At 38.7% G+C, this 25,303-nt stretch overlaps 1 protein-coding gene across 2 annotated transcripts in view; it reads right to left on the minus strand.

Annotated features, from left to right (window-relative positions):
• xylt1 (xylosyltransferase I) overlaps window positions 1-25,303 on the minus strand; it is a 76,368-nt gene that overhangs the window by 39,814 nt on the left and 11,251 nt on the right. For both annotated transcript variants that reach the window (XR_013196774.1, XM_077212473.1), the window contains exon 2: window positions 1,173-1,695. Coding sequence is in view for 1 of the 2 variants with exons in the window: in XM_077212473.1 (XP_077068588.1) it covers window positions 1,173-1,695 (523 nt within the window). In the remaining variant the exon portion in view is untranslated. The remainder of the gene's footprint in view (window positions 1-1,172; window positions 1,696-25,303) is intronic.

The raw sequence follows: 25,303 nt of genomic DNA on the forward strand, positions 1-25,303 counted from the left end.
CATTTCCTGCCCTGCCCCACCCCCTTAAAACATCCGCATGTCCCAGACTCTAATGTCTCTGTGGTGATGCCCCTGTCATATCTGTCAAAACCCATTCTGGTTTCCGGAAGTTTCTCTAGGCAGAGGCTCTGAGCCCTGAGAAGATCTGTCACTGTTCTATTTGAACGCATCCATAGCCCTGATTTGTGTGCAGAAGACTGAGCACTGCATAATTGGATGAATATGTTTTCTGTAGTCAACTATGGGAGATGGAGAGGGAAAAAAGACACCGTGCAGCAATTACATCCGTCTAACCTCGTGCGGAAATCCAGAATCTCATTTCCAGCCTGTCTCTGATTGTAATTACAAGTGCTGTGAAAGTCTGTTACCAGCCCTGTGACTGTTAATACACTACTTCCATAAACCTCCAAAGTCAGGATGGCAATTCATTCAGGAAAACCATCATTATTTTGAGCATTATTTATCTTAAATTCCCATAAACTCCAGCTAATGTTTCACTTCATGCTAGTGCAGGTTGATTATTTTAATTAGTCCTCATCCAAAAAGAAAACGTCATGGCATTGAGTTAAAGACCCGACACGCAGTGTTTTCTGTCCCGTGGTGACGTACTTCCTTTTTAAACAGGAAGTTCGGACAGTAAATATCAAATGGCTCATCCCCTTTAAAAAAGGCTTTAGAAACATCACAGCAATGAACCATTAGCTATTGCTGGTCAAAGGGTTGCAAAGGGGTGGGACATTCTCTTTCTAGAGAGCATCTGAAACTACAGTATGTAGTGTATGATGTTGTGTAGAATGAGTAATCAATATTTTGGTCCATTTTCCTGGAAAAGAAAGATCCATATATCTGAAAGTCGCGATGAAATGGAAGTAGGGACAGACCTACAGAGTGTAACGGATTTTTAAAAGTAGGGTGGGAACTTGCATCTATCTGTTGTTGATTAGATTTTGAGATGTTGGCTGAAACAAGGACTGGAAAAGGCTGGCATTCGTCACCAGAGAGAAGTCTGTTATTTTGATCGTAAGAGTTATGACATTTTGATTAAACGTTACAAGTTAAAAAACAAAACAAAAAAAAACATAATAAACATGGACTAAAAGCCTCAAAATTCCTTTTTTTAATTTTATAAGGTCTTTAACATGGAGTATGAAGTGTAAAGAGAGTCAACTCACCCTCTACGGGGCAATAACGGGTGACCTTCTCAGGCATGAGCTGGCGTTCTTTGTGGCGGCAGTAAACCTCCACTATTTGCTGCCGGCACTCCTTGGTCTTGGCGCGAGAAAGGGCGGAGATTGCTTCTTTGCCGCTGATCTCGCATTTGGGCGGCTGGTCGTATTTGATGTCAGCAGTGGGTGTGGCCGATCGTTTGGCCTGCTGGAGGTGGTGGCGGTGCTGCTGGGTTTGCTGAGGACGAAGGGTGGGATTGGCCCTCCGGTGAAGCTCGGTGCGCGTCTGATTGTTGCCCCCTTTGTTCTGTGCATACTGAATGACCTCATTAGAGTTCTTGCTCAGGCTTTGCTGCGCATGCGCCTTCTCCAGGAGGCCTTGTTTGTGCTTGCCGGGCGCATGTCTCTGTGTCTGCGAACGTGCCCCGAAATTACTGTTGTCTATGTTCTCAAAGTCTTTGGGAACGGAGTTCTCATTGTTGCTGTCCACGCGGACTTTCTCCTTGGGCCGGTGCGAGTAGTAGCCTTCCTGCAAGACAAAACAGCTGAAATCAGTTACTGCTACCAACAGAACATTGTCATGCCAGATTAAACCAATAGGTTTTATACTTTATTTACTTTCATAAGTCATCAGGTATACACATTTTGTTTTTGGTGAAACACTATAACGGGCAAATAAAAATACAATTGTTTTACATTAAAACAGGCACACTGAATATCAAAGACATAGAGACGTAGACATAGAGATGGGATCACTACCACATATCAACCACATAGTACACCTTAGCAAGTGCTTATCAACATGCTAACAGCCTCTTGATAACCTTACCAACAGCATACCAATGACCTGACAACCGCCCACAGCACTAATCAGTTTTACATTTCAGAAAGCATTTACTTCCTTGTGTGCTGTAAAAGCCTGTGTATTTACATGTATACATGTATATATGGGGAGTTATTTGGCAACAGTAAAAATATTCAGAAGAGCATGTAACCTTATCTGCTTTTAATCACACAGTAATTCACAGGGAGCATGACCTCGTATGGGTCATTTCTGATATTTTGCAGTTTCCTGCAAATGTCACTGTGAAATATTCCACAGGCAACGGTGTGTGCAACAGGAAGAAGGTTACAGCCCTGCCCTGAGCACTGATCTGATTGCAGGAGACGTCTCGGTAGCTGTGAAAGCTTTAGAAGAGGATGTGATCTCTGACATGACAGGATGACTATCTATTTACATGGTGTTTTGCAAAGAAATGCACTTTTTTTCCACTTTAACTCTTTATATATTTTGCTGATCATATTAGCAATCAAGTTAACCAACTCAGTCTTATGCTGCAAATAAAGATGTTGATTATTAATTCATATTAATCTTTTCACACAACAATGGCTATATATGAACATAGTACCAATGAAAAGTTTCTGGTCAGAATTATAATTTTTACTCCGCAAGCATGCATTAAACTGATCAAACATGCGATTGGTTCTTTTAACTCCAAGGTGGGACTACATAACTGTCAATACATCATATTGAGTGTTTGGATATCTCAGCCTTATATAACTTGTGAGTTGTGACAACAACCATTTCGACATTACAACCACTTTGACACTTTTCCTACGCCCCTGTCAACTGCTCTTACTTTTCCTCCTCAACTCATTTTTTTCAACGATTACAGCACCGGTCTTAAAGGATATATAACAGTAGACAGCAAAAGACATTAATAGGAGGAAATGGAGATACAACAAAAAGAGAAAATCAAAGAGAAGGAGATGAGGACAGGAAGTAAGACTAGGCACTGCTGCAATTCTCATTTGCTTACTGCTATGGTGCAATTTGTCAACAGAACATTTATTAATGCTTGTTGGTGAACTCAGAGAGTGTAGTATTTGCAAAGGGAAAACTTTCGAAGACAAATCCCTGTAGCGTCACCCACACTTTGGCCCTCTAAAGGCTGCCGTTTAGAGCAGACTCCACTCCCTTCTGCTACTCCTCCTCTTTCAGGAGCTTTCAGGAGGAAATTACAGTGCCCCGGATTAATAGCCTGAGCAACCACAGGAGGTAAGTTAGGCTGCTGGAGAGAAGACTATCGATCGCTTGCAAAAATCTGTCATTTCCCAAGGTGCTCTGGGAGCCCTGCTCTGCACCGCTGAGCACCTTGGCAGCCGCAGACCTTCTGTATTCCCCCTCAAGGGGAGGAGGCTCCCCTCTCTCTTGCATCATCCATCAGAGGAAGGGTGGGAGTCACACACTCGTTTATCAAGCACACTTTTATCTAGCTCTTTTTCTGCCTCTCTGATGGCGAAGAACATCACAGGCCACACACACACACAAACAGTAGAACTGGGCGGTACGGCGGTGTATACTTTAGATATCTGTCAACCGTTAGAGATTCTGCTATATCATCAACACTGACGCATGATTAAAAAAATCTAAAAAGAATACCGAAAAGTACAGTCTACTGTAAATGTGCCACAGATCAGCACTTCTTTTGTACACAGCTGGATTGATGACAATAAGAGCAATTTAGTTTTAGTTTCTGGTGGAACTGTGGATATGTATGATTGCTGATATAAATTACATAAAATATGAGAGAGAAGACATCCCTCCCTACACTCATTGGCGTAGCGGTGAGGAACACTCCAGTAATGGAATGCTGCTTTGCCTGTTCTCTCAATGCCTCACAACAGAGACTGTTTGACAACTATAGTTATATGTAACTGTACACCTTAATGGTTTAAATTAATGAATAAGGTTTGAGGGAGAGTGCACACATGAAACTTTAAACCAAACAACACGTCCTTTATCTGTCCTGATTGTCTTCTGACTTCATAGTCCAGCAGCTAATACATGGATACAGTGGGAATAATAAAATATTATTTATGAAAAACGCTCTGATCCAGGGGACACCATCTCTTGATCCGAGTCCTATGGGGTGAATCACATGAATCCTGTCAGGAACTTAATTTCTTAAAGAATATTACAGAACAAATTAATGATATAAAGAAAAAATTATAGGAAAAAGTAACCTCTTTACAATATTTTCATGACAATTTCAATGACATTTATACAATTGCTGGCTAGATTTTGACCTGGACATGTTTGTGTGAGATACATCTCAAGCCACCTTTACTCGGCTAGCCTAGTGCTTTATACAATACAGATGGTTTCAAAGCAGCTTCACACTAATAAACAGAAAAAAAAATGACTTCAAGGGTCATTAAACCAGTCACTTTTTATTTAAGATACAGTACAATTTAATTAATAAATGCATCCATTTTTTAACAATAAATTGGAAAAGCCACAGGGCCTTTGAATATTGTTGTGGACAATGAGGCATCCTGGAGTCAAAAAAGATTGAGAACCACAGCTCTAACCTCAAGTATGAACAATAATATTGTAGCTCTTCTTATAGCATGCACCACCACTCAATACTGAACAACAGCCGAAATACATAATTTTCCTGTTATCAATGTAAAGCTGCTTTGAACCAATCTGTATGGCCTGACTAATAATTAAAGATGTAGGCTACTCAAATTCAATTAAAAAAAAGGAGTCCATAACTCCTACAAGTCATGTAGTAGTAGCACTAGCACCCAAGTGCAGGAAATGAGTCGCCTGGAAACATGCGGGTGAATCGCATCTCAGCAGAAGCTTGTTGGACTAACAGCAATGGAACTGAATGGTAACACTGTTAGTCAACTATTAGGAGAGTCATAAATACTTCAGTCCTCTGTGAAGCTGAAGCAAAAGGACATCAGGAAACATTACATGACTCAGCTTAAGGCTTGCAGAAGAAGAAAAATGCAAGGGGAAGGGATGTGTGAGCTGGTGCACGTATGGATGAAGACATGAAATGTGCATTCATGCAATGAAACTATGCGACTATTATTCAAGACAATGGCCTAGGAACTAAAGCATCGCTTTTCATGAATAGCATCTCATAGCCTCTGACCTTAAATAACATCTCACCTATATTTGCTAATGAAATAAACTTGCTTATATAAGGCTTTTGTACAGGGAAATTCAGGCCGCAAATCCAAAAGTCACTTCCAATTACTACTCATGCTATTTTTGACTATATCTAACACCTTACAGTTTGCTTCTCCCAGCAGAAGGTCAGCAAAGTTTGCCTCACCCTGTGCCCCAGAAACCCAACTCTGACCTTTCCAACACCACAGTGAACAGCTCCATCAATCACCGTGACTGTCTACAAGCTACTCAATCAAACTGAACTGATGGCAGCGATCCACATCGAATCCTCATTCACAGAGTGTGTGTCTGAATTTAAAAAAAAACAGCCACAGTCGACCTGCTCGTAAAGGTCAAACTGTGGACACGTACAAAAGAACACTAGGGCTATGTTTGGCGTACTGCATACTGCACATTATATACTTAAGACTATTGAGAGTTAGCTGTTGTTGGCAGTATTATCAAATAATGAGTCACGAAAGAGTTAAAAAAAATCAGGGCTGAAATTAGACACACGGAAATGGAGGTTTAAATCGGGCACATGAAATACTGAAGGTAATTATGATGGTAGTGAGCCATTCAGAACCGATTTGGAAAACATTTAACTTCCAAATTTTTTAATTAATTTCATTTAAGGTAGGAAATAGGATGTAGAATAGCAATTTGAATTTAAGGAGAAAGAATAAAAATTCACAAAAAAAACAAAAGCAAATCAAGAAAAATGTATAGAACTACAATGCATGCATTTGAAAGATAAGAAAGGTTTGTCAAGTAAAACTTTGAATGATATCTTGACAAACAAACCTTATCTAACTTTTTTTTTTCATAAGTCATAAAGATTTAAGGTTGTATAGGCCTTGATGTTTACTAATTTTATATACTTTATATTTAATAAAACGTAGACAATTGGAAGAACACTTCTATTCCCAGAATGCCATTACCTGTTGAATTTAAAATAGAATTTATGATTTTTAAAAATGTAGTTCAATAAATTCAGCTTCCTTAAATTCCACTTCATATTCAAATCCATATTCCACTTCATATTCCAATTCAAGGAGCAAATTGTTTGCCCAAATCTGCATATTGTGCACAATATTCAAGCTATATACTGCAGAATCAATAATGCTATTCTAAACAAAGCTAAGCACAAAATGTTGTTCAATGGCATCATCCAAAACGTCTACTATACTCTCAGGGTGTTTATATCTTGCTGCCATCACCTTGTGCTTTCATCCTGGAGATGGAGGCCGTGCTAAACCGAACTGAATTAAAATTGATTTGAATATTAGGCAGATTGAGTGAGAATTGCTTGTGGGCTTTCATCACCTCAAACAGGACAGTTGTTCCTAACAATGAGGTAGACATAGAGGACAGGCAGAGAGAAACAACTTGATGCATAACCTGGGCCCTTTCTTTCAAACAGCAAAAACCACAGAGGAAGTCTTTCATTGTTTGTCAAGCCAAACATGCATGCAGTCTAACACGCATGCATACAACCACACTTACGAAAACATAACCAGTACAGTACAGTATTCGCATACCTAGAGACATCGCTCTACCTTCTTTCTCTCACACACTGTTTTGCTCTGAGCAGTGTTCCTGTCCTGTGTGATTCAGTCTAATGAAGGGACTGGTCCTGTAGCCATTCTTGCTCACAGCTCTGAGTGGGCTACTGGGAAAAATAGTGAAAAGCGCTTCCACTAGAGATGACAAATAAGCCCAGCTCAGCCCCCCAGGCAGAGAAGAGCAGGTCTGCATGAGACACTCAGCGGACTGTCAGTGCTACAACACCTTCTTCTACAAGGCCAACATGAGTCAAAGAGATGCCGCAAAGCCAGAACAAGGATATATTACATTAGAGAAGATTGTTTATCTTGGAGACCAAGCAGACAAGACAGAAAGAAAATGTTAAGAAGAAGAGAAAAAGATAGAGAAAAGGCAATAGGAGAAAAAAAGATAGCAAAGGTGGGAGATAGCTACAAGAGGACTAGAACTTCATCTGTGGTTCATGGTTAATTAAGATTTAAAGAAACATGTGCAGGCAAAAAAAAAACAAAAAAAAACTACGTTTGCAAAAATTTTTACTTCCACAATCGGACATTTTTCAGAGTGAAACAGCGAGACCACGCAGACCATTTATCTGCTCTGCTATCTTTACTCACTGATCGGTCTATCTGTGAGATCCAATGCGGAAAAAGTTTCAAGAACAACAATTCATTGCAATTGTTTGAATCGTTACATGCAAGAATAAGGCCAGATCAAACGTTTTAGTTTGCTAAAATAGTGCCCATCTATATTTTTCTCTATTTGTTAACATTATTTAATTACCCATATTTCAAAGGAAGAGCAAGTTATTACAGTTGAATTAAAGGACAAAACGTTGCTATTTGGAAAAATGTGCAAGATCAAACGATCACAATATGACCAGGGACACTAATATGACAGTTTCCATCACATTTCCACAAATTAAAGTCTGTAATTTAGAATCACTTATTTACTTTCCACTATGCACACCCAAAAACACTGAGATAAACCCATTTAGAATCCTGACAAACATTCATGATGGATGGGAAATGTAACCGGCTCAACCGGTCTTTGATAACTTGCTACGCAACATGATCACGGGACTTCAAAAGATGTCTCCTCTGCATGGCAACTTCAATGTTTATGAAGCTTCTGAACTTGAAAGCACACAGCTTTCTTTTCCAGCACATAAGGATAGAGGCCATCATCAGTCCTTGATCACGGCCTGCCACAACATGACTTATCGTTTTGTACACAGACGTAGCACAAATCTACCTAACTATAACGAAAAATCACAGAAAAGCACCCTGACCTACTTCTTACTATGCATGCTGTATTTACTCCACTAATTGTTAAAATTGAACCTTATTTATTATAATAAAGAGCTAAAGAAATGGATCATTTTGAGATAGAGAAATTAGGTTTGGTGCTTTATTACAGACAATAATATGTTAAGTTTATCAATAAAACCATAATAATTTTATTCAAAAGGATTGCATCTGCTTTTAGCATCGATACATACAGACTTCACCATTAACAGATTAACATAACTAATACAAGGGCACAAGCTCTAATTGTTTAAGCATTAATGACAGTGCCTCAGGCATGAAGATTTCATTTGAACCTTTATCTGGTCTGTGATTTGTGCACTAAGCTGGTAAGCTGTGCTGGACTAAGCTCAGAATCATCAGTTTTGGATTCTCTGTGAAAGTGCTGAGATTCCCCCAAAAGCCTCTGCTTTAGGCGCTTTGTGGTGTTTTTCCTTTTGAACACAGCCCCAAGCTTGCTGAGCACCTGTTGGCATGAGGCCTGATTGGCATCATTCTCTTCCCGCTGAAGTGCAGGGCCCACAGCTCTCACCAGTGCAAATGAGCAAACATTAAGTCAGGCTTAGCCTGCTGCTTTAAGGTTTAAGGCCGCGGCTTTGTATCAAGTGGTCAACAGTAATCCATTATGGTAGGGATTTCTGGCACTGTCTCAGAAAATGCTTCCCTAAGTCTGAGGGATATGGAGTCATGCAGCTCAACTAGTGAAAGCTGGCCGTTTTAAGAAGGTTTCCAGTTGCCAGCACCACATCTCATCAGTCTTGACCATTCTGTTTTTCAGGGTTGGGCAAAATTCAAAAGTTTAGAAATGGCTCCATTTGAACTGAATAGAACTGGCACATCTCACAGGAAGTTGGGATGGTTCACTCAAAAATAATTTACTCACCCTTGTGTCATTGCAAACCTGAATGCTTTTCTTTCTTTCTCTTTCTTTCTTTCTTTCTTTCTTTCTTTTGCATAACACAGAAGAACATATTCTGAAGCAGCGCACTGATTAAAAATGCATGGACAAAAAACAAATAAGACATATTTCAAAATATCTTTTGAAGGAAAGTTATACAGGTGTCATAAGGTGCAGTGACATAACTAAAATTCAGTTCACATTCAGGAATTTAATTAGAATTTAAGTAGTTCTCATTTCAGTTCTGAATGGCGCACAACCCTAGGCCAGTTACAACATTCTTAAGAATAATATTCTTCTTAACGGGTTTTCTCTTCTTATTTTCTAATTAAAGAATAAAGTTCACAATATTTTATATTTCCAAAAAAAATTTATTTTCGTCTTAAAAAAGGGAAAAAAATTAAAGAAAATATCTGTAAACTCCTTAAAGGGATAGTTAACTCAAAAATTAAAATCAGCCCATGATTTACTCACCCTCAAGTCATCCTAAGTGTATATGACATTCTTCTTTCAGACAAATATTAATAGAGTTATATTAAAAAATGTCCTGGCTCTTCCAAGCTTTATAATGGCAGTGAATGGCCGATTCTGTTTTGAAGTCAGTAAAAGTGCATCTATCCATGATAAAAGTGCTCCACACGGCTCCCTGGGAAAAATATTCATATTGAACATGTTACAAAGTAAAATTCTAGCTTACGTAGTAAGTAAAGCACAACTTACGCAACTTGTGACATCGGAGTGTGTCGTGGCGTAGCGTAAATATTAGCAGTACGTTGCAATACTCGCATAAGTTGCGCTTTAGACTTAAGTGGAATCCGTATGTTCGTCATGCCAGAAACTAGTTATTTTACTTTATAAAGTTTTAAATATGGATATTTTTCTCACACAGACACATCGCTTTGCTTCAGAAGGACTTCATTAACCCATCAGAGCCGTTTTGAGCTCTTTTATGATGGATAGATGCACTTTTATGGACTTCAAAACAGAAACGACCATTCACTGCATTATAAAGCTTGGAAGAGCCAGGACATTTTTAAAATATAATTCAGATTGTATTCATATACACCAAGGATGACCTGAGGTTGAGGGTGATTAAATCATGGGCTGATTTTCATCTTAGAATTTATCTTAAGAAGATTTTCCTGAATCTGGCCCCTGATCTGTTTCAAAGAACAACATCACATTACACGTATGTTCTTTAATTAAACCCATTGTATCAAAACAAACAAACCACCACCTTTCCGTCGACAGGAAAGCTTTGTTAATGAGGGGGGTAAAGCCTTGTAGGCAGAGTGTTTAAAGAGGCATACAAATGAGGCAGCGCAGCAATTAGACAGAATCCACAATGGATGCGGCCACTCTCGGCTAAGGATTTCTTAATGAATGCTCAAGGTGCTGCTTGTGAGACAGATTGCACGACATGTGGCCTCCTCACATAAGAAGTGGTCTGGGACTTGGGCCCCAATGCCTTTACATAACCACCCCTTTCAGCCAGGAAGCGTGGGAGAACTACAGCTTTGTGTGGGCGAAAGGGCCGTGGGGCGTACGTGTAAAAAGCAGGTCTGTGTAGGAAGACCCACTGCTCGTTCATTCCGCTTGTGTCAACAGGCTAAAACCCACCGTGCTCAAAAATACCTTTCCACGAACCAGGACCGAGAACAGCCCCACCCTGGCTCGGTTCCTTCGGTTCTCTCAGCCACACGCACCACCAACAGCACACTGAAACGGGGTGTATTTTGGGCTAATCTCTTCTCTGATTGCTAATAGTAAGGTATATGAATGGAACAACCCAGATTTGGACATAATGACAGCAGCAAAGTCAGTGCAAAAGGCGGTTTTACAGGCCTGTTATTTGGGAGGCATCAACCAACAGAGAACTAAAACATCCAGGCTGCTCTCTGTGGTCCATGTGAAGGAATTAGAACATCAAACAGACTCGCAAAAGTGGACCGGCAGAACTCGTCTTGGGTCAGTCTACCCTTGTTTTGCTTTTAAAGCAAATGCCGGTGCCATGCTAACACCCCTAAACTCTGCAGATGTAGAGTTTGGCTCGATTAGGTTATACACACATGGGACTTGACAGATGGCTTCTCTGTCGGTACGGTCCAGTCGTGCACAAGCATACAGAGTTTCAATACACCATCTGTAATAGAAAACCCGAGAAGCACTGGACCGTTAATTGGCATACCATTCCATCCTTGCCATCCTGATTTCAAAGGCTCTGGCCAACGGCACAACTCAGCAGGGCTCAATATGACTTTTTGGTAATGCATTAGCCCACGGATCCACAATGAAAGGGCACTTTTGTCTGAAAACAACAATCAAACATCATTAATTTACATAGTTAGCAAATGAATAAAATATGGTAACAGCAATCCAGTCATTTTCTTTAATAGTTAGGCTACTAATCTACAGTACCTTGTAAAATCTAATTACACAACAATTGCAGTCATTGTGTTGATTACATAAAAAGTATGTTTCTATAAAAAATTATTCAAACAAACCATTTCCTAATTATTCCCTATTAAGAGTTACTTTATAAAACCGTGCAATGATACAAAACAAGCAAACAAACAGTAAAAAATATCCAAACTGAAAGCCATATTATAATTAGAATCTTTTGCAGTCATGCAAAATGGAACAGAAGGTACATCCAAATTTCTCTGCTACAAGTCACTGTAGGCCTATATCTAAAAATATTTAATGACAATTATAGACTAGATGCGAGAAGGAAACCAATTTAGAACAACATTGGCAGAACACGCGATTCATCATTTATCTGAGTATAATGCAGGGCGGATGCCGATACGAGAAAATCAATGGCGAGAATAGTAATGCAACAGTCCTGTTCGGCATCGGGGTGCCCTTTCACGGACAGCAGAACACTGCAACTGCATTCAATGCCAGCAGACGCTCGAAAAACACTTTCCTTCTGTTCATGACTCAGTACTTTTGCTGCTCTCTCTGCTCTGCTGCTACTGCAAAACAAAACATGCTGTTTGAATATTCACACATCATTTCTCCACACACCTTTCAACCCGATTGAGAGTTCTGAGGTCTGTTGTTGGTCTGAAACAAAGACATTTTTCTTTTTTGGTTACAGAGCACAATAAATCTGAAAAAAAAAGCCCTGTACTGATCACCTCTCCTCTCCATCTCCATTAAGAGATCTCATTTACATCCATCCATCACGGCACAATTCCATCATCTTATATCCAATTCTGATAATAACCCATGTCTGTTGTCCATGCATTAATGTGCCCCTCAGATTGGAAACCAAATAACAATATTATCCACATCTGACGTCCCAGTTCTGCATTTAATCCAAGCTCAGCCTGGCATTTGCTTAATTCATCTCTTTCAGGTCTCAGCAGTTTAATTCTCAGTATTCCCTCAAGATGCCAACTACCTCTTGGCATCCTGTCCTTGTAAGTAAGAAAATGTTCCTGTGACCTTCCTGATTTAAAAAAAAAAATGTTAAAGAAGTCTCTTATGCTCACCACGGCTATTTTTGTTTGATCAAAAATACAGTATAAATTTAACATTGTGCAATATTATTAGTTTATAATAAATGTTTTCTATTTTAATATATTTAAAAAAAAATCTTATTTGCTTCTCAAGAAACATTGCTTACTATTATCAATGCTCGAAACAGTGGTGCTGCTTAATATTTTTGTGGAAACCGTAATAAAAAAAATTCAGAATTGTTAGGAATTGAAAGTTCAAAAGAACAGCATTGTTTATATAAATCTTTTGTACCATTGTTACTGTCAATTTTGAATGCATCCTTGCTGAAAAGTAGTATTAATTTCTTTTTTAAAAAAAAATCACATCTGCATTCTTGCGCATTCAAGTGTGCATTCTTTGCGAATGGGTGTCATTCATTTGAAGTGGATATAACAACTTTTGCAAACAAAAAGTGATGTAATTGAACAGTACCAATGTATAACCTGTAATTTATGCACTGTTTCAAAAACATGGCCCAACCTGGTACCCAAGTTTTGTTCGTTCTAACTTCACTACTCTTTATATAGGCCAATCTGTTCTGCCCAGTCAATCATAGATGTATAATAGTAGAGGGTAGCTGCACCAATACTCCTAACCCAAGTACACCTAACCCTGATCTCTAACACCTTCGGCCTGAGACTGGCTAAACCATGTACTGTTATATGCATATGCAAATGTTTTGCATGCTACTATCCCCACCTGACATCTTAACTAGCAAAACTTGTGGCTCGTTTCCACTGAGCAGTATGGTACGGTATAGTACGGTTCGGTTCGGTTTGGGTCAGTAAACCATGATCCGGCTAGCGTTTCCACCGCCAACAATACCCTTCTTGATAGGCGTGGTGTTTGCCGGAAAGAAGCGATCAACGTCATTTTCGGGCGAAGAAGAAAGCGACAAAGTAAACACCAATGGGTGGCATACAGCAGATATTGTCCTTGCTTCTCGGCATGTTTGTCACAAGAAGAGAAGCGCCGACATTAGGCATTTCTCAATACCAAGTACGCAAAGTTCTAAGCAGAAGGACTCCCGAGGACGCGAGTCGGGTAATTCTCCAAATGGAACAGCGCGTTCTTGAAAGCATCGCTCAGCTCGCTCTGCATGTACATTTTAGGGAACAATAAAACGAAATATATTATAAAACACTACTCTGCCTCTTTTCGTTTTCATTTATATACATATTAAACATTATAGGCACACACACGTGGTACAAGCATTGTATAGACCTGATTATATTATTTACTGCATGTTTAACGTTAGCCTATTTATAACAAAACGAAATATAAAACACAACCCTGCATCTTTTCGTTTAAATTTTATATTGGCGCTATAATTAATTTTTAATTAATTTTTAATATTAAAAAATGGCGCTTATGTTTTATTCCCCTTGTAGCACGCGCAAGTGACGATACTCTGTCAACCAATCAGCGTTCTAGCGTGAGTCTAGCTCCTCCCTTTAGTACCGTACCACTGTGCTAGGTACCCCAACGGAAGGGTACCCAAAAAGTGGTACGGTACGGTTCAGCTTTTTGGTACCATTCACAACTTTTGACAGTGGAAACGCAAATAATTGCGTACCGTACCGAACCATACCGTACCGCTCAGTGGAAACGAGCCATTATATACATTTATAAAAAAACAAGTGATTTTCAGACTATATTTTTAGAGCAATTTATGTTATACTTTTTAAAAGTATAAAATGTATTGATTTTATTTGTTCATTCATTTTAGTATCTTAATATCATCATCCTTTATCAGTTATCACTTATAACATCAAAATAATTATCGGCAGAATAATAATATTAATTCATCCCTAGTCCCTTTAGACACTTTTATTTAAGAACTGTTTAAACAGAGCTCTTCAATTTGACTGCGAGTAAAATAAGAGGAGAGGCTGTGCAAAAACGCTGAGATGTAGGGAACTGCACTATCTTTAAGCCCTTAATTTGAAACAATGATGGGACATGGAGTGGAGAACCCCACTTCAAAGACTCCTGTGCCTATTAAAACATGAAAAGAATCTCATAAAAGGAGGGAAAGGCCTCACAAAAATTGGAAGAAGAGATTAGAACAACTCTTCACATGACACAGTCAGAGGGACTGCCAGGCTATGAGGGGGGAAATCACATTTACTTCTCACAGTAAGGGGGGGGGAGAGAGAGAGAGAGAGAGAGAGAGAGAGAGAGAGAGAGAGAGAGAGAGAGAGAGAGAGAGAGAGAGAGAGAGAGAGAGAGAGAGAGAGAGAGAGAGAGAGAGAGAGAGAGAGAGAGAGAGAGAGAGAGAGAGAGAGAGAGAGAGAGAGAGAGAGAGAGAGAGAGAGAGAGAGAGAGATCTGAATGCAGAGGTGACGAATGACTGAAGAATTTGAGAAGAAAATGGATTCTCAGATTGGGGCTGAGCCTAACCCCTTGGCCCTCAGATCTGGCTTTTCCTGAGCTCTTTTGACAGCTCTTCCACATGCTGCCAGTCTACTTCCATCCTAACACAGGCCAGCGTCACGTCAGCATCATATCAGGAGAGTTATCATTATGTGTGTGTGTGTGTGTGTGTGATGTTTCCTACCATTGATCCTGTTACACCTGAAGTTCTCTGTCTCTCCCTACAACTTGTAGACACAGATGTAGGATTCCCTGCCTGCCTGGGAGCTGTTAAGAAGTATTGATTTACTTTACAGTATGTGGCTGTGGTCAGGCCTATGTGCTGAATGTGGTTGCATTGTACATCACTGTGCTTGTGGGAGAAAAGAAAGAAGAAAACTGAGGTTTATGGAAGATTTTTTTTTTATACAGTTCAAGAGAAAATAAAAAGACAAATGCAACTACAAAAAGCCTTTTTCTTACTAGTTGTATGGGACTATTTTTATGCTGTAAATTAACTTGGAATTTAAAATGTCTATAATATTCTAGATATACGCAAATTAACAGATTCCCTAACATTTATAAAATTATTCACACAATTATTTGTAGATTTGTATTTTTTTACTGTTAAATGTATTTTGCTCAGTTGTATAGCACTATTTTAATAATATAACATTTCTATAATATTCTAGACAAAATGCTATATTATAATATATATAATATATATATATAATTATATATATATATATATATATTTTTATAAAATTAAATGTACATTTATATTTTTATTTCAAAATACTGCCAATCTGAGAGGAAATAAAAACTGTGTTTTGTTCATTGTCTGTACGACACTATTTCATATGTCATAAAAAATCTGGATAAAGTAATAAATTATTTTAAATTGAAATTGAACAAAAAACAACTGTAATAATCTAGAAAAAAAAAGATTAAAAAAAAAAAGCAACTAACCCACTTGCATGGGATCATCATATGCACCTGCAAGGTGATGCACCAAATCACCTGCACAAACAAATTAGCCACAAATGTTATGTGCTATCTACAAAAATCTGGTAACAATATTACACATGATATTTTTGAGTAGTTTTTAAGGCTTGTTTTGAAAAATGCTTTTTTTATTTTAAGTTGACTCAAATGTGTGTGATTGAGTGAACGGAAATTACCTGTTTGCATTTGACTTTGAATCATGTTGTAAAAGACTGTATCCTGCTAGCACATCACACAAAACTCTTGGTAGTTGAACAAAGCAAAATGCTTCAGAGTATTAAAACCCAGTTATCCACAACTTAACCACGCTCGTCTCTTCTGCACAATGGTAACGATCAAAACTTAAAAATCAAAATAATAGAAACTCTTTCAAATGTCAAACATAACTGATAATTAAACATTAACAGATATTTCACTTCACTCAAAAATATGCCATATGCAAAGCATGCTGGGAACAATCACCACCAAATGGTGTCCCTAATATAATAATTTAACTAATTCTCTTAAAATAAAAAAATGTAGCCTTCTTTCCTTAATTTTATCAAGCCTCAAAACTGCTTAAGTTTCCTTAAAAAAAAGAGGTAAATGTATCTCTTGGTTTTATTAGTGCAATGTTCTTAGTATTTTATATACAATACTAAACCACAATTTCCTTAAAACATACACACTATTTTTAATTCTCACCTTAATTGTTTTTAATGAAAATTACAAGACCCATGATTCATTTTTTACAGGTTGCTGATTTTTTTCTTTAAGCAGAATTGTTTGTAGTTCATTTGCTCTATAACGGAAAACTGGCCTAAAACAAATAAAATATGTAATTTGAAATTAGAGGCAAGCACTGCGTTTTAATCACTATCCAAACAAAGATGCTACACACGTAGCATGAGCAGGTGTTTTTCATTTGAATTAGGCTAGATTCTATAATATCAAGATTTAAAGCACATACAGAACTGTCTGACTTTAGATTTGAGAAATTATGACATACCTGCACAAAACAAAAACAGTTGAAAAAACACTGAATGAAAATGCAAATTCACTCTCTGACAGTAGGTGGCACTTATGGAACAGCAGCGGTTTCTTTCGGTACACAAAGCAGCTGCGCTTAAAAACACTATTTTATATGGAGGTAGGAAAAGTAAATGCCATTGAAACTTTTCTGAAGATAGTCATTTCCCTTCAGAAATACATTTAAATAAACCACCACCCCCAATTTAATATTTATATTTTTCTTCCAATATATCAAGCATCGCTAACAGTGAACTTGCTGCGCCTGGGGTGGTATTTGTTCTTCTGGCGCGTCTGTGTTTTCTTCTTTTCGTCCATTTTTAATGTGTACCCGTTTCTGCCCGTGTTAACGTCCTGTTTACAGACTTAATATATTTCCACATAAATTACATTTTGGGAAATGATTGCAACACAGTTTGTGTGAAAGTCCGACATAGAGATCGGTCAAAATAACTCTGGTTGCCGATCGTGCGTTTGAAGCAAAAACCGCTAGGTTCCGATTTATGGGCGGTTGACTGGGGCATTAACAGGCAGGACACAGGACCTGCAATTGACAAGGAGACTCCCTCTCTTGGGCAAAACTTGTCTGCGATAGGCGGTAAAGACTTTAAGTGGTGCAGCTGGAGGAGTGTGTGACCGCCGTCATCAGATGATCTCTAGGGCTGTGGCCTTTTCTCTTGGCTAGAATCAGCATCCCTTCAGACTCTATGGGATCAGTTAGCCAGTGCAGTGCTATTCATCAGACAACTAAATCCTTCCCATTACAAAATTAGAGAGAGAAATAGGATGAGCAATATGGCAGAGACAGAATTAGAATGTGTGTGTGAGTGAGAGAGTGAGAGAGTGAGTGAGTGAGAGAGTGAGAGAGAACACCAGGGGTAAAAAAAAGATTGATTAGGGAACTTTGAGGCAGCCATAGACTTTAATTACACTAACTATGGTGTTTGATGGGGAAGTGTTTTAATACGTCCATAAACTGCCCTAAAATGCGTCGCAAAACATTCCGACCATAGACTGTAAAAAAAGATGGACGACGCCCCTTCGCTCTCTTCCATTGGCGAGAAGTGAAGCCGCCATTGTCCCGATATGGCGCTGACATCTTGGGACTTGAGTCTGCGCAGTTGCGATTTTGGGACCAGACATGCGCAGTAGTGAGCAGGAAGTAAAGCCGCGAAATCAACGTCCTGCTTTGGTCCCACCCTCACTCTAGCTGAATCAATCGTAAGCACGAGCCTCTGCTGCAGAACAAACCATTATGTCGGTGTGAAATAATTATAGAAATTTAGATATTAAATTTAAAGCTCCAATCTCCTCAGTCCTCCAAAGATCCTGAAAAAAGTCTGTTGTTGCTTCAGTGACTACTTTGCTCTGTGAACCTGTCAATCACAGCTGTCAATCATATACGCCACAGCGCCGTTTTTATAGCATCAAATAACTAACTAAAAACAAACTAATTTTAAAAACAAACACTTGAAATTACATCAGTGTGATGAAAACTACAGTAAATGACCGAAACTATCTTTGGAAAAAAGATATGTGAAGTGTAATTTAATTGTTTAGTTGGTCTCACGTCCCATTGAATAACATGGGGAGGCGGGGTTTATGAGCTATACTAGGACCAGTCACCGGGGGGCGATCGAGACGCTTTGGCTTCACTTTTCAGGGCTTGTGCGGCACGCTTGATTCTGACACAGACTGCGGGCACAGTGGCAGGCTAGCACAATCCTTCCATGTTGCCTCGGTGTTGAAGAGCAATAACAGTGGGCTGAGGTAGATTAGCAGCAAGACTTACACGCTCAGTGACATCTTTTATGAGCAGCGCTGCCTTAATATCATGGAGGCTGTAACTAACACTTACACTAAATCAACCTAAATAGAAACTTAAATGGCAAAGCGACTGAAAACTAATGTCAGAGAAAAAGGACGCAAAGATATGCAAATAACAGCTCTCAGGATAATTATGGTCATTTATTTGCCCCCTCCTATTGGCTCAAGGGTGGATTACAGATGCAAAGCTTGACTCTTTGAGCCAGTGCTTTGGCAGCCTTTCAGTCACCATTACTCAGTGGTGTGTCTCAATTGGATCTTTTCAGCAAGTTCAAAATCATCTGGGAGGCACTTGCACTCACTCATGTAGTGTACATATCAGGATGTGCATGATGTTTCTTAGTGGTACTTAATTAATCATTAAAAGATTAACGATCGCGATCTCGATTCAAACACCCATGCGATCTCAACGACTGATTGACAACGATTCGGCTGTCTAATAAACCTTTGACAAGTACAACCACAGTGGAACATTCAAATCTGTGTTTGCGCAGCCACTGATCCAGAGACAGCAGTTGTCGTGTACAGGTATGAAATAGCTTCACAAACAGTTTTTTTTTAACCACAAAGTATTGTTATTTCTGTCTTACAAACATTAAAATTATTGGATATAATATATAATTATATACTCTGTGATAAAAGTTTATATTTCAGATATAAACACTAATGTCTATGGTAGCAATCAAAATCACCTTACTTGATGCTTCAAATAAAGATTATATTAAATACATCATTACACTAGTAGGTGGCGACAACTGACTTAATGTATTTGTCATTGAATCATTTATTCAAGAGATTAATTCAAAGGCTGACTCATCCAGTGATGAAGCAATTGTGAGTCTTTGAGTGAGTCGTTGAATCATTTATTCAAATGACAAAAACTTGATGAATAATAAAAAAAAAACTCATTAAACATAATTTAAATAAACGAATATTCAAATTTTGGAGCCCAAATATTCTAATACAATATTTTTGAAAAATGCTCATCCCTAGTTATACCTCATTTCCCAATTTCAGGGAACAGTAGTTATGCATAACTCAACTATTAGCTATTGTTAACTAAAAGCTCTAAAACTATTAAAAGACATTTTCCATTCTTTGAAGTCAAGCTGAAATAAAACAAAAAATATAAATATTACATGAAAAATTTGAAAAATGTAAGAAATGTTGAAATTAGAAATTTTGCCTTTATAATTAACTGCAAATAAAATTAAGTGCAAGTACTAAAATTACCTAAAATAAAATAAATTAAATTAAAGATACACTTACTTAAATATATATATTGGTGTGAAATAAAAAATCAAGTTCTGAAATGCTCTTAGACTTTTTACTTGTAATTGTTATTTTATTGAGTTTGGATGACACACAAATTATGCCTATTGATTAAATGTACTATCATGACTTTTAAATGTCAGAGTTTAACATTTTCAGTCATCAAAAAATAATTTAATTTTAAGTTCTGTTAATGTAAGATACTATTTGATGACGTGTAAACGGCCCACAGTTTCCCTCTTCGCATGTGCGCGCATTTTCAAAACTAGACGAGTGACCACACGGCCACAGCTGAAACTCATTGAAGCGTAATGTGGTGAATGGTAAGTAATTTTATGCTTAATTAGGGCTACATTTATTTGCATTCGCTCAGGATTCTGTTGGTGATAGCCGTTGGTGGTTCAAAACCAGAGTAAAGATAGTTTGAGGTTTGATATTCAGATTTCGTTTCGCTGTGGTCCCACAGTGCGGTGTCGTAGACATGCAAATAATATCTCATGTCGTTAGTCACGATTTGTGAATTCGTGAATTCGTGAAAGTCGGTCACTTAGAAGTCTGAACCCATTGTCATCTTGACATGCTAGATTTGTGAATTTTTTCACAGCAAAGCTCTGTAAACCGGTCGCTATAAGTCCGTTTTTCATGTTTAACAATGTAAGTTATAATAACAATTTATAATAAACACACACACCGCTGGATTACAAAAACACTAGACTGAGCTTGATTTGTGAAAACTTTCACAGTTCAGTTTGGGTCCGTTAACCCTTCCCTGACTGTTTAACTTAACCATTCTGATTTGTGAAAACTTTCACAGGTCATTTTGGGTCAGTTAACCCTTCCCTGAGTGTTTAACTTAACCATTCTGATTTGAGAAAACGTTCACAATGCAGTTTGGGTCAGTTAACCCTTCCCTGAGTGTTTAACTTAACCATTCTGATTTGAGAACTTTCATAGGTCAGTTTGGGTCAGTTAACCTTTCCCTGAGTGTTTTAAATGAACCATTCTGATTTGTGAACACTTTCACAATGCAGTTTGGGTCAGTTAACCCTTCCCTGAGTGTTTAACTTAACCATTCTGATTTGTGAAAACTTTCACAGTGCAGTTTGGGTCAGTTTACCCTTCCCTGAGCTTAGTTCTGTGCTACTAATGACATTTTTCCACGTGCCTTTTCAAGTTCTGTCGGTATTCTGTGTTGGATTACTGTAGTACTCACCAGTGTTTTGGTTCCTGTCTGGATTTTGTCTCAAAACTGACAGTTAACAAATCAAGAAAGAGGTATCAAACCAGAGTAGTGAAGTTAAACTCTCAGGGAAGGGTTAACTGACCCAAACTGACCTATGAAAGTTTTCACAAAACAGAATGGTTAATTTAAACACTCAGGGAAGGGTTAACTGACCCAAACTGCATTGTGAACGTTTTCTCAAATCAGAATGGTTAAGTTAAACACTCAGGGAAGGGTTAACTGACCCAAAATGACCTGTGAAAGTTTTCACAAATCAGAATGGTTAAAGGACAAGTTCGGTATTTTACACTTAAAGCCCTGTTTTAAGATGGTTTCTGACGAAATAGAACGGTTAAGATTGAAATTTGGACACATGCTGCTGGCCCGAGAATTTTCAGTTTTTGTGGTAGCACCCCCAACTTGTCCAACTTGACAAAAACTACGATAAAACCTGTTGGAAAGCATCTTTTGCAGCGATTTTTGTGTGAGCATATCAGTGAACACCCCAGACCACTTGGTGAGTTTCACGTCTTTGTAAACTAAAGTTTAATGCGTTTTATGAAGGATTGTTCCAGTGCACCTATGCAACCATTGTGGAGGTGGGGTTTCAACCACAGAAACCGAAAATTCTCGGGCAAGCAGCATGTGTCCAATTTTCAATGTTAACCGTTCTATTTCATCAGAAACCATCTTAAAACAGGGCTTTAAAGGGTTAGTTCACCCAAAAATGAAAATTCTGTCAGTAATTACTGACCCATGTTGTTCCAACCCCGTAAGACTTCCGTTTCACTTAAGACTTCAACTTCGGAACACAAATTAAGATATTTTTGATTAAATCTGAGAGCTGGATCACTCCTCCATAGGCTTCTTAAGGGATCGAAACTGGTCGGCCCAAAAGTTATTAAAGACATCGTTAAAATAGTCCGAGTGATTACAGTGGCTCAATCTTAAGTTTATCAAGCGAAGAGAATACTTTTTGTGCGCAAAAAACAAACAAAAATAACGACTTTATTCAACTATTCATTTCCTTCTCTGTGGGCCTCGAGTGAGTTCACGTAGTTACACTACGCAAAGCTTCTAGGTTGCACGTCACACGTAGGCTCACTATTGGCCGACGCTGGTCATGTGTGTGATGCGTGTGACGCACAACCTAGAAGCTTTGCGTAGCTTCACTACGTGAAATATCACGGCCGTACAACACAGCAAAATCAACACATATCACACATGAACCGATTTGACTCACGAGCATTCCCAGGTCAGAAGGAAAATCTCGCAAAATCCCTCGAGATCAAACGTGACTTCAGAGTAAACAATCAGTGTAGTTTGTTTTTAACCGAAAAAAAAAAACGTTATCAAAAGAAAAGGCGATGGTCAAAGAAGTGGAGACAACGCGAGCATGGACTATTTTGATTTTGTTTCCCGGTGCTTCCTCGGCGCCTCGTCACCTCGCTTTCTGATTGGCTACAGGCCACAGTCCACAGGCTGCGTGCTCGTTTGTCCCTGGGGGACACCACACACGAGGAGAAATAGGGCCAAAAAAATCCAACATGTTGGATATCCCCGATTTGAGATCGGAGCGGTCCCGACGTCCTTCCGAGCAAACGAGAGCAGTCTTAACACACCACACACTGCAGCAATATCGGATCAGATTATTTTACGATAATCGGAGCATCCTTAAGATTGTCGGAAGGGGTGAATCGGGGCTAAAATCGACCTAATTATCCTGCCGTGTGAACCAGGCTTAAGAAGCCTATGTAGGAGTGATCCAGCTCTCAGATTTAATCAAAAATATATTTATTTGTGTTCCAAAGATGAATGAAAGTCTTACGGGGTTGGAACAACATGAGGGTGAGTAATTACTGACAGAATTTTCATTTTTGGGTGACTATCCCTTTAAGTGTAAAATACCGAACTTGTCCTTTAAGTTAAACACTCAGGGAAGGGTTAACTGACCCAAACTGACATGTGAAAGTTTTCACAAATCAAGCTCAATCTAGTGTTTTTGTAATCAAACGGTGTGTGTGTTTATTATAAATTGTTATTATACATTGTTAAACATGAAGACTTAGCGACCGGTTTACAGACAAGAGCTTTGCTGTTAAAAAAAATCACAAATCTAGCATGTCAAGATGACACTAGGTTCAGACTTCTAAGTGACCGACTTTTGGAGCTATGCCGAAATTAAAATTAAAATTCAGGGGAAAAAAACACTGTTTTCGCACCGGAGTAACCCGTTACACGAATTCACAAATCATAACGACATGAGATATTATTTGCATGTCTACGACACCGCACCTTTAGCTCGTATTTTAACACATAAGAGTGTGTTTTTAATGTTTATGAATATATAATAAGTTTATGTATATAAATATATAATGTAACTATAAATTATACTAAAATAACACTGAATGCAAGTTGCTGAATAAAAGTGCCTGCAAAATGAATAAATGTACTGTAAATGAAAGGAAATTAGACAAATGCTTTTTGTTTAATGGATGATGAAACTTGGAAAAAAATGGCCTAAGCCACATCTCAGAAAAGACTCTTTTGGCTAGCAAGCAACCTAGCAACAACAAAGAAACGTGCTAAAAAAAAGGCCCTGGCAACCACTCAAAGCAAGCGACACTTTTGCATGGGTGAACAACACAAACCTAAGCTTAAAATTGTAATTGACCATTAACTGACACCTCTCAGTTCAGAGGCATCATCCATCCGCTCTAAACTATAGAGAAAGAGGACACAAGCAAAGTCAGAATAAGCCAATTCCCTTCATTAGTATTCTTTTCATTCGGCTATTCAACCTTTCGGGTTGTGAATTTGGCCTTAAATGGATACCCCATTTCTCTTCTTTAGAGTTTCTGAAAGGGCACCCCAAAGTGAAAAAGTCGAACTGAGAGCTGTGCTTTAGTGACTGGTCCATCCATGTACACCAGACACTTGACATTACGCGATTCTTTCTCTCCAGATAAAAGCGAAAAAGCACAGACCGTGTGGGTAGGGTGATTCATAATCAGATGATTCACCTGTCCACCGAATCACACTCAAATAAAAAAACTGTCTACCGAGTCCCGAGAGGCGGACACCTTACCAGGCTACCAAACAAATTTTTTACTACTCACAGCCAGACCTTTGACTAAATGGAAAAAGGTCTGGTCTACATTTCCGCGCATTTAGAAAGGTTAAGTTATATTCTATACTATTTTGTCTAAATTGGTGTAAAAAAAAAAATTCAGTTACTTAAAATGCTGCAAGTAAATTTAAGCACCAGAACATTACAATGTACAGCATATTCATTTGGAAATTAATTAGGCCTTAATTATATACAATCAGATTACTTGCCAGACTAAGAAAGTGCTTTCCAGGTTTGTCTGCAATATGCATAGGACAGTCTGAAAAAAGACTGTGAGCAGTCCGGTGGCATCAGTGGTCTGGACAAACAATGAGTTTAATAAAGATACTCTAGCAACACAAAGTATTGTCAAACCCTCTGGGATTGCTGAGGATTACACCAGGGATTTAAGTAGATGCCGGATTAAGGGATTTATAAAAAATAAAAAATAAATAAAAAGGAGAAAATACACATAAACTGCAGTTTTCTCCTTGAACATGGAGCCTGCACTTAATCACTCCCACAGACTAAGCCTGGATGCTCAAGACGTTTCTCTGGTTAGCCTGCGACTGCTTCTTCCAGTCGCTCTTCAACAGTGGGCTTGGGGGGCTCTAGTTCCCTGTCAGAAATCAATTGCGAACTTTGCGTTTACCCCTCCTGCTTGCACAAACAACGATCAGAGATGCACAGACCAGCTGTTTAGAGGGATTCACAGGGGGTACGTCTAAAAGAGTGCGAACAGGACCCTCTGTTCTGACAGGATGAGTCGGGGGGATCTAACCGTGGGTGGCAGAGGGAGTTTATTAGCATTCAGAGGCTCAGTGGGAATTCACACCAGCGTGTGATATACTCGCATTCTCTCACTCGCCGCTTAAAAAGAGAGCGGAAGAGTCACGTGATCAGGGCTTTGAAAGAGCCTGCACCTTGGTCACATGTAGCCGACATGATTCACAAACCCCAGCAGGCACTGCCTGGAATTATGACCTTCCAGCGCACTTTAATTAGGTCTCGGTTGCGGGACGCATATTGTATAATGGAATGGGTGAAATGGCATTTGTGGCTTGAAAAAGGTGGAGATTTGGGAGCCTCCGATGGCTTGTAGACAAAGCTAT

Source organism: Siphateles boraxobius, unplaced genomic scaffold, assembly GCF_051911475.1.
Source record: "Siphateles boraxobius isolate OS27281-9 unplaced genomic scaffold, OSU_SipBor_1 66, whole genome shotgun sequence".
In the NCBI taxonomy this organism is placed as follows: Eukaryota; Metazoa; Chordata; class Actinopteri; order Cypriniformes; family Leuciscidae; genus Siphateles; species Siphateles boraxobius.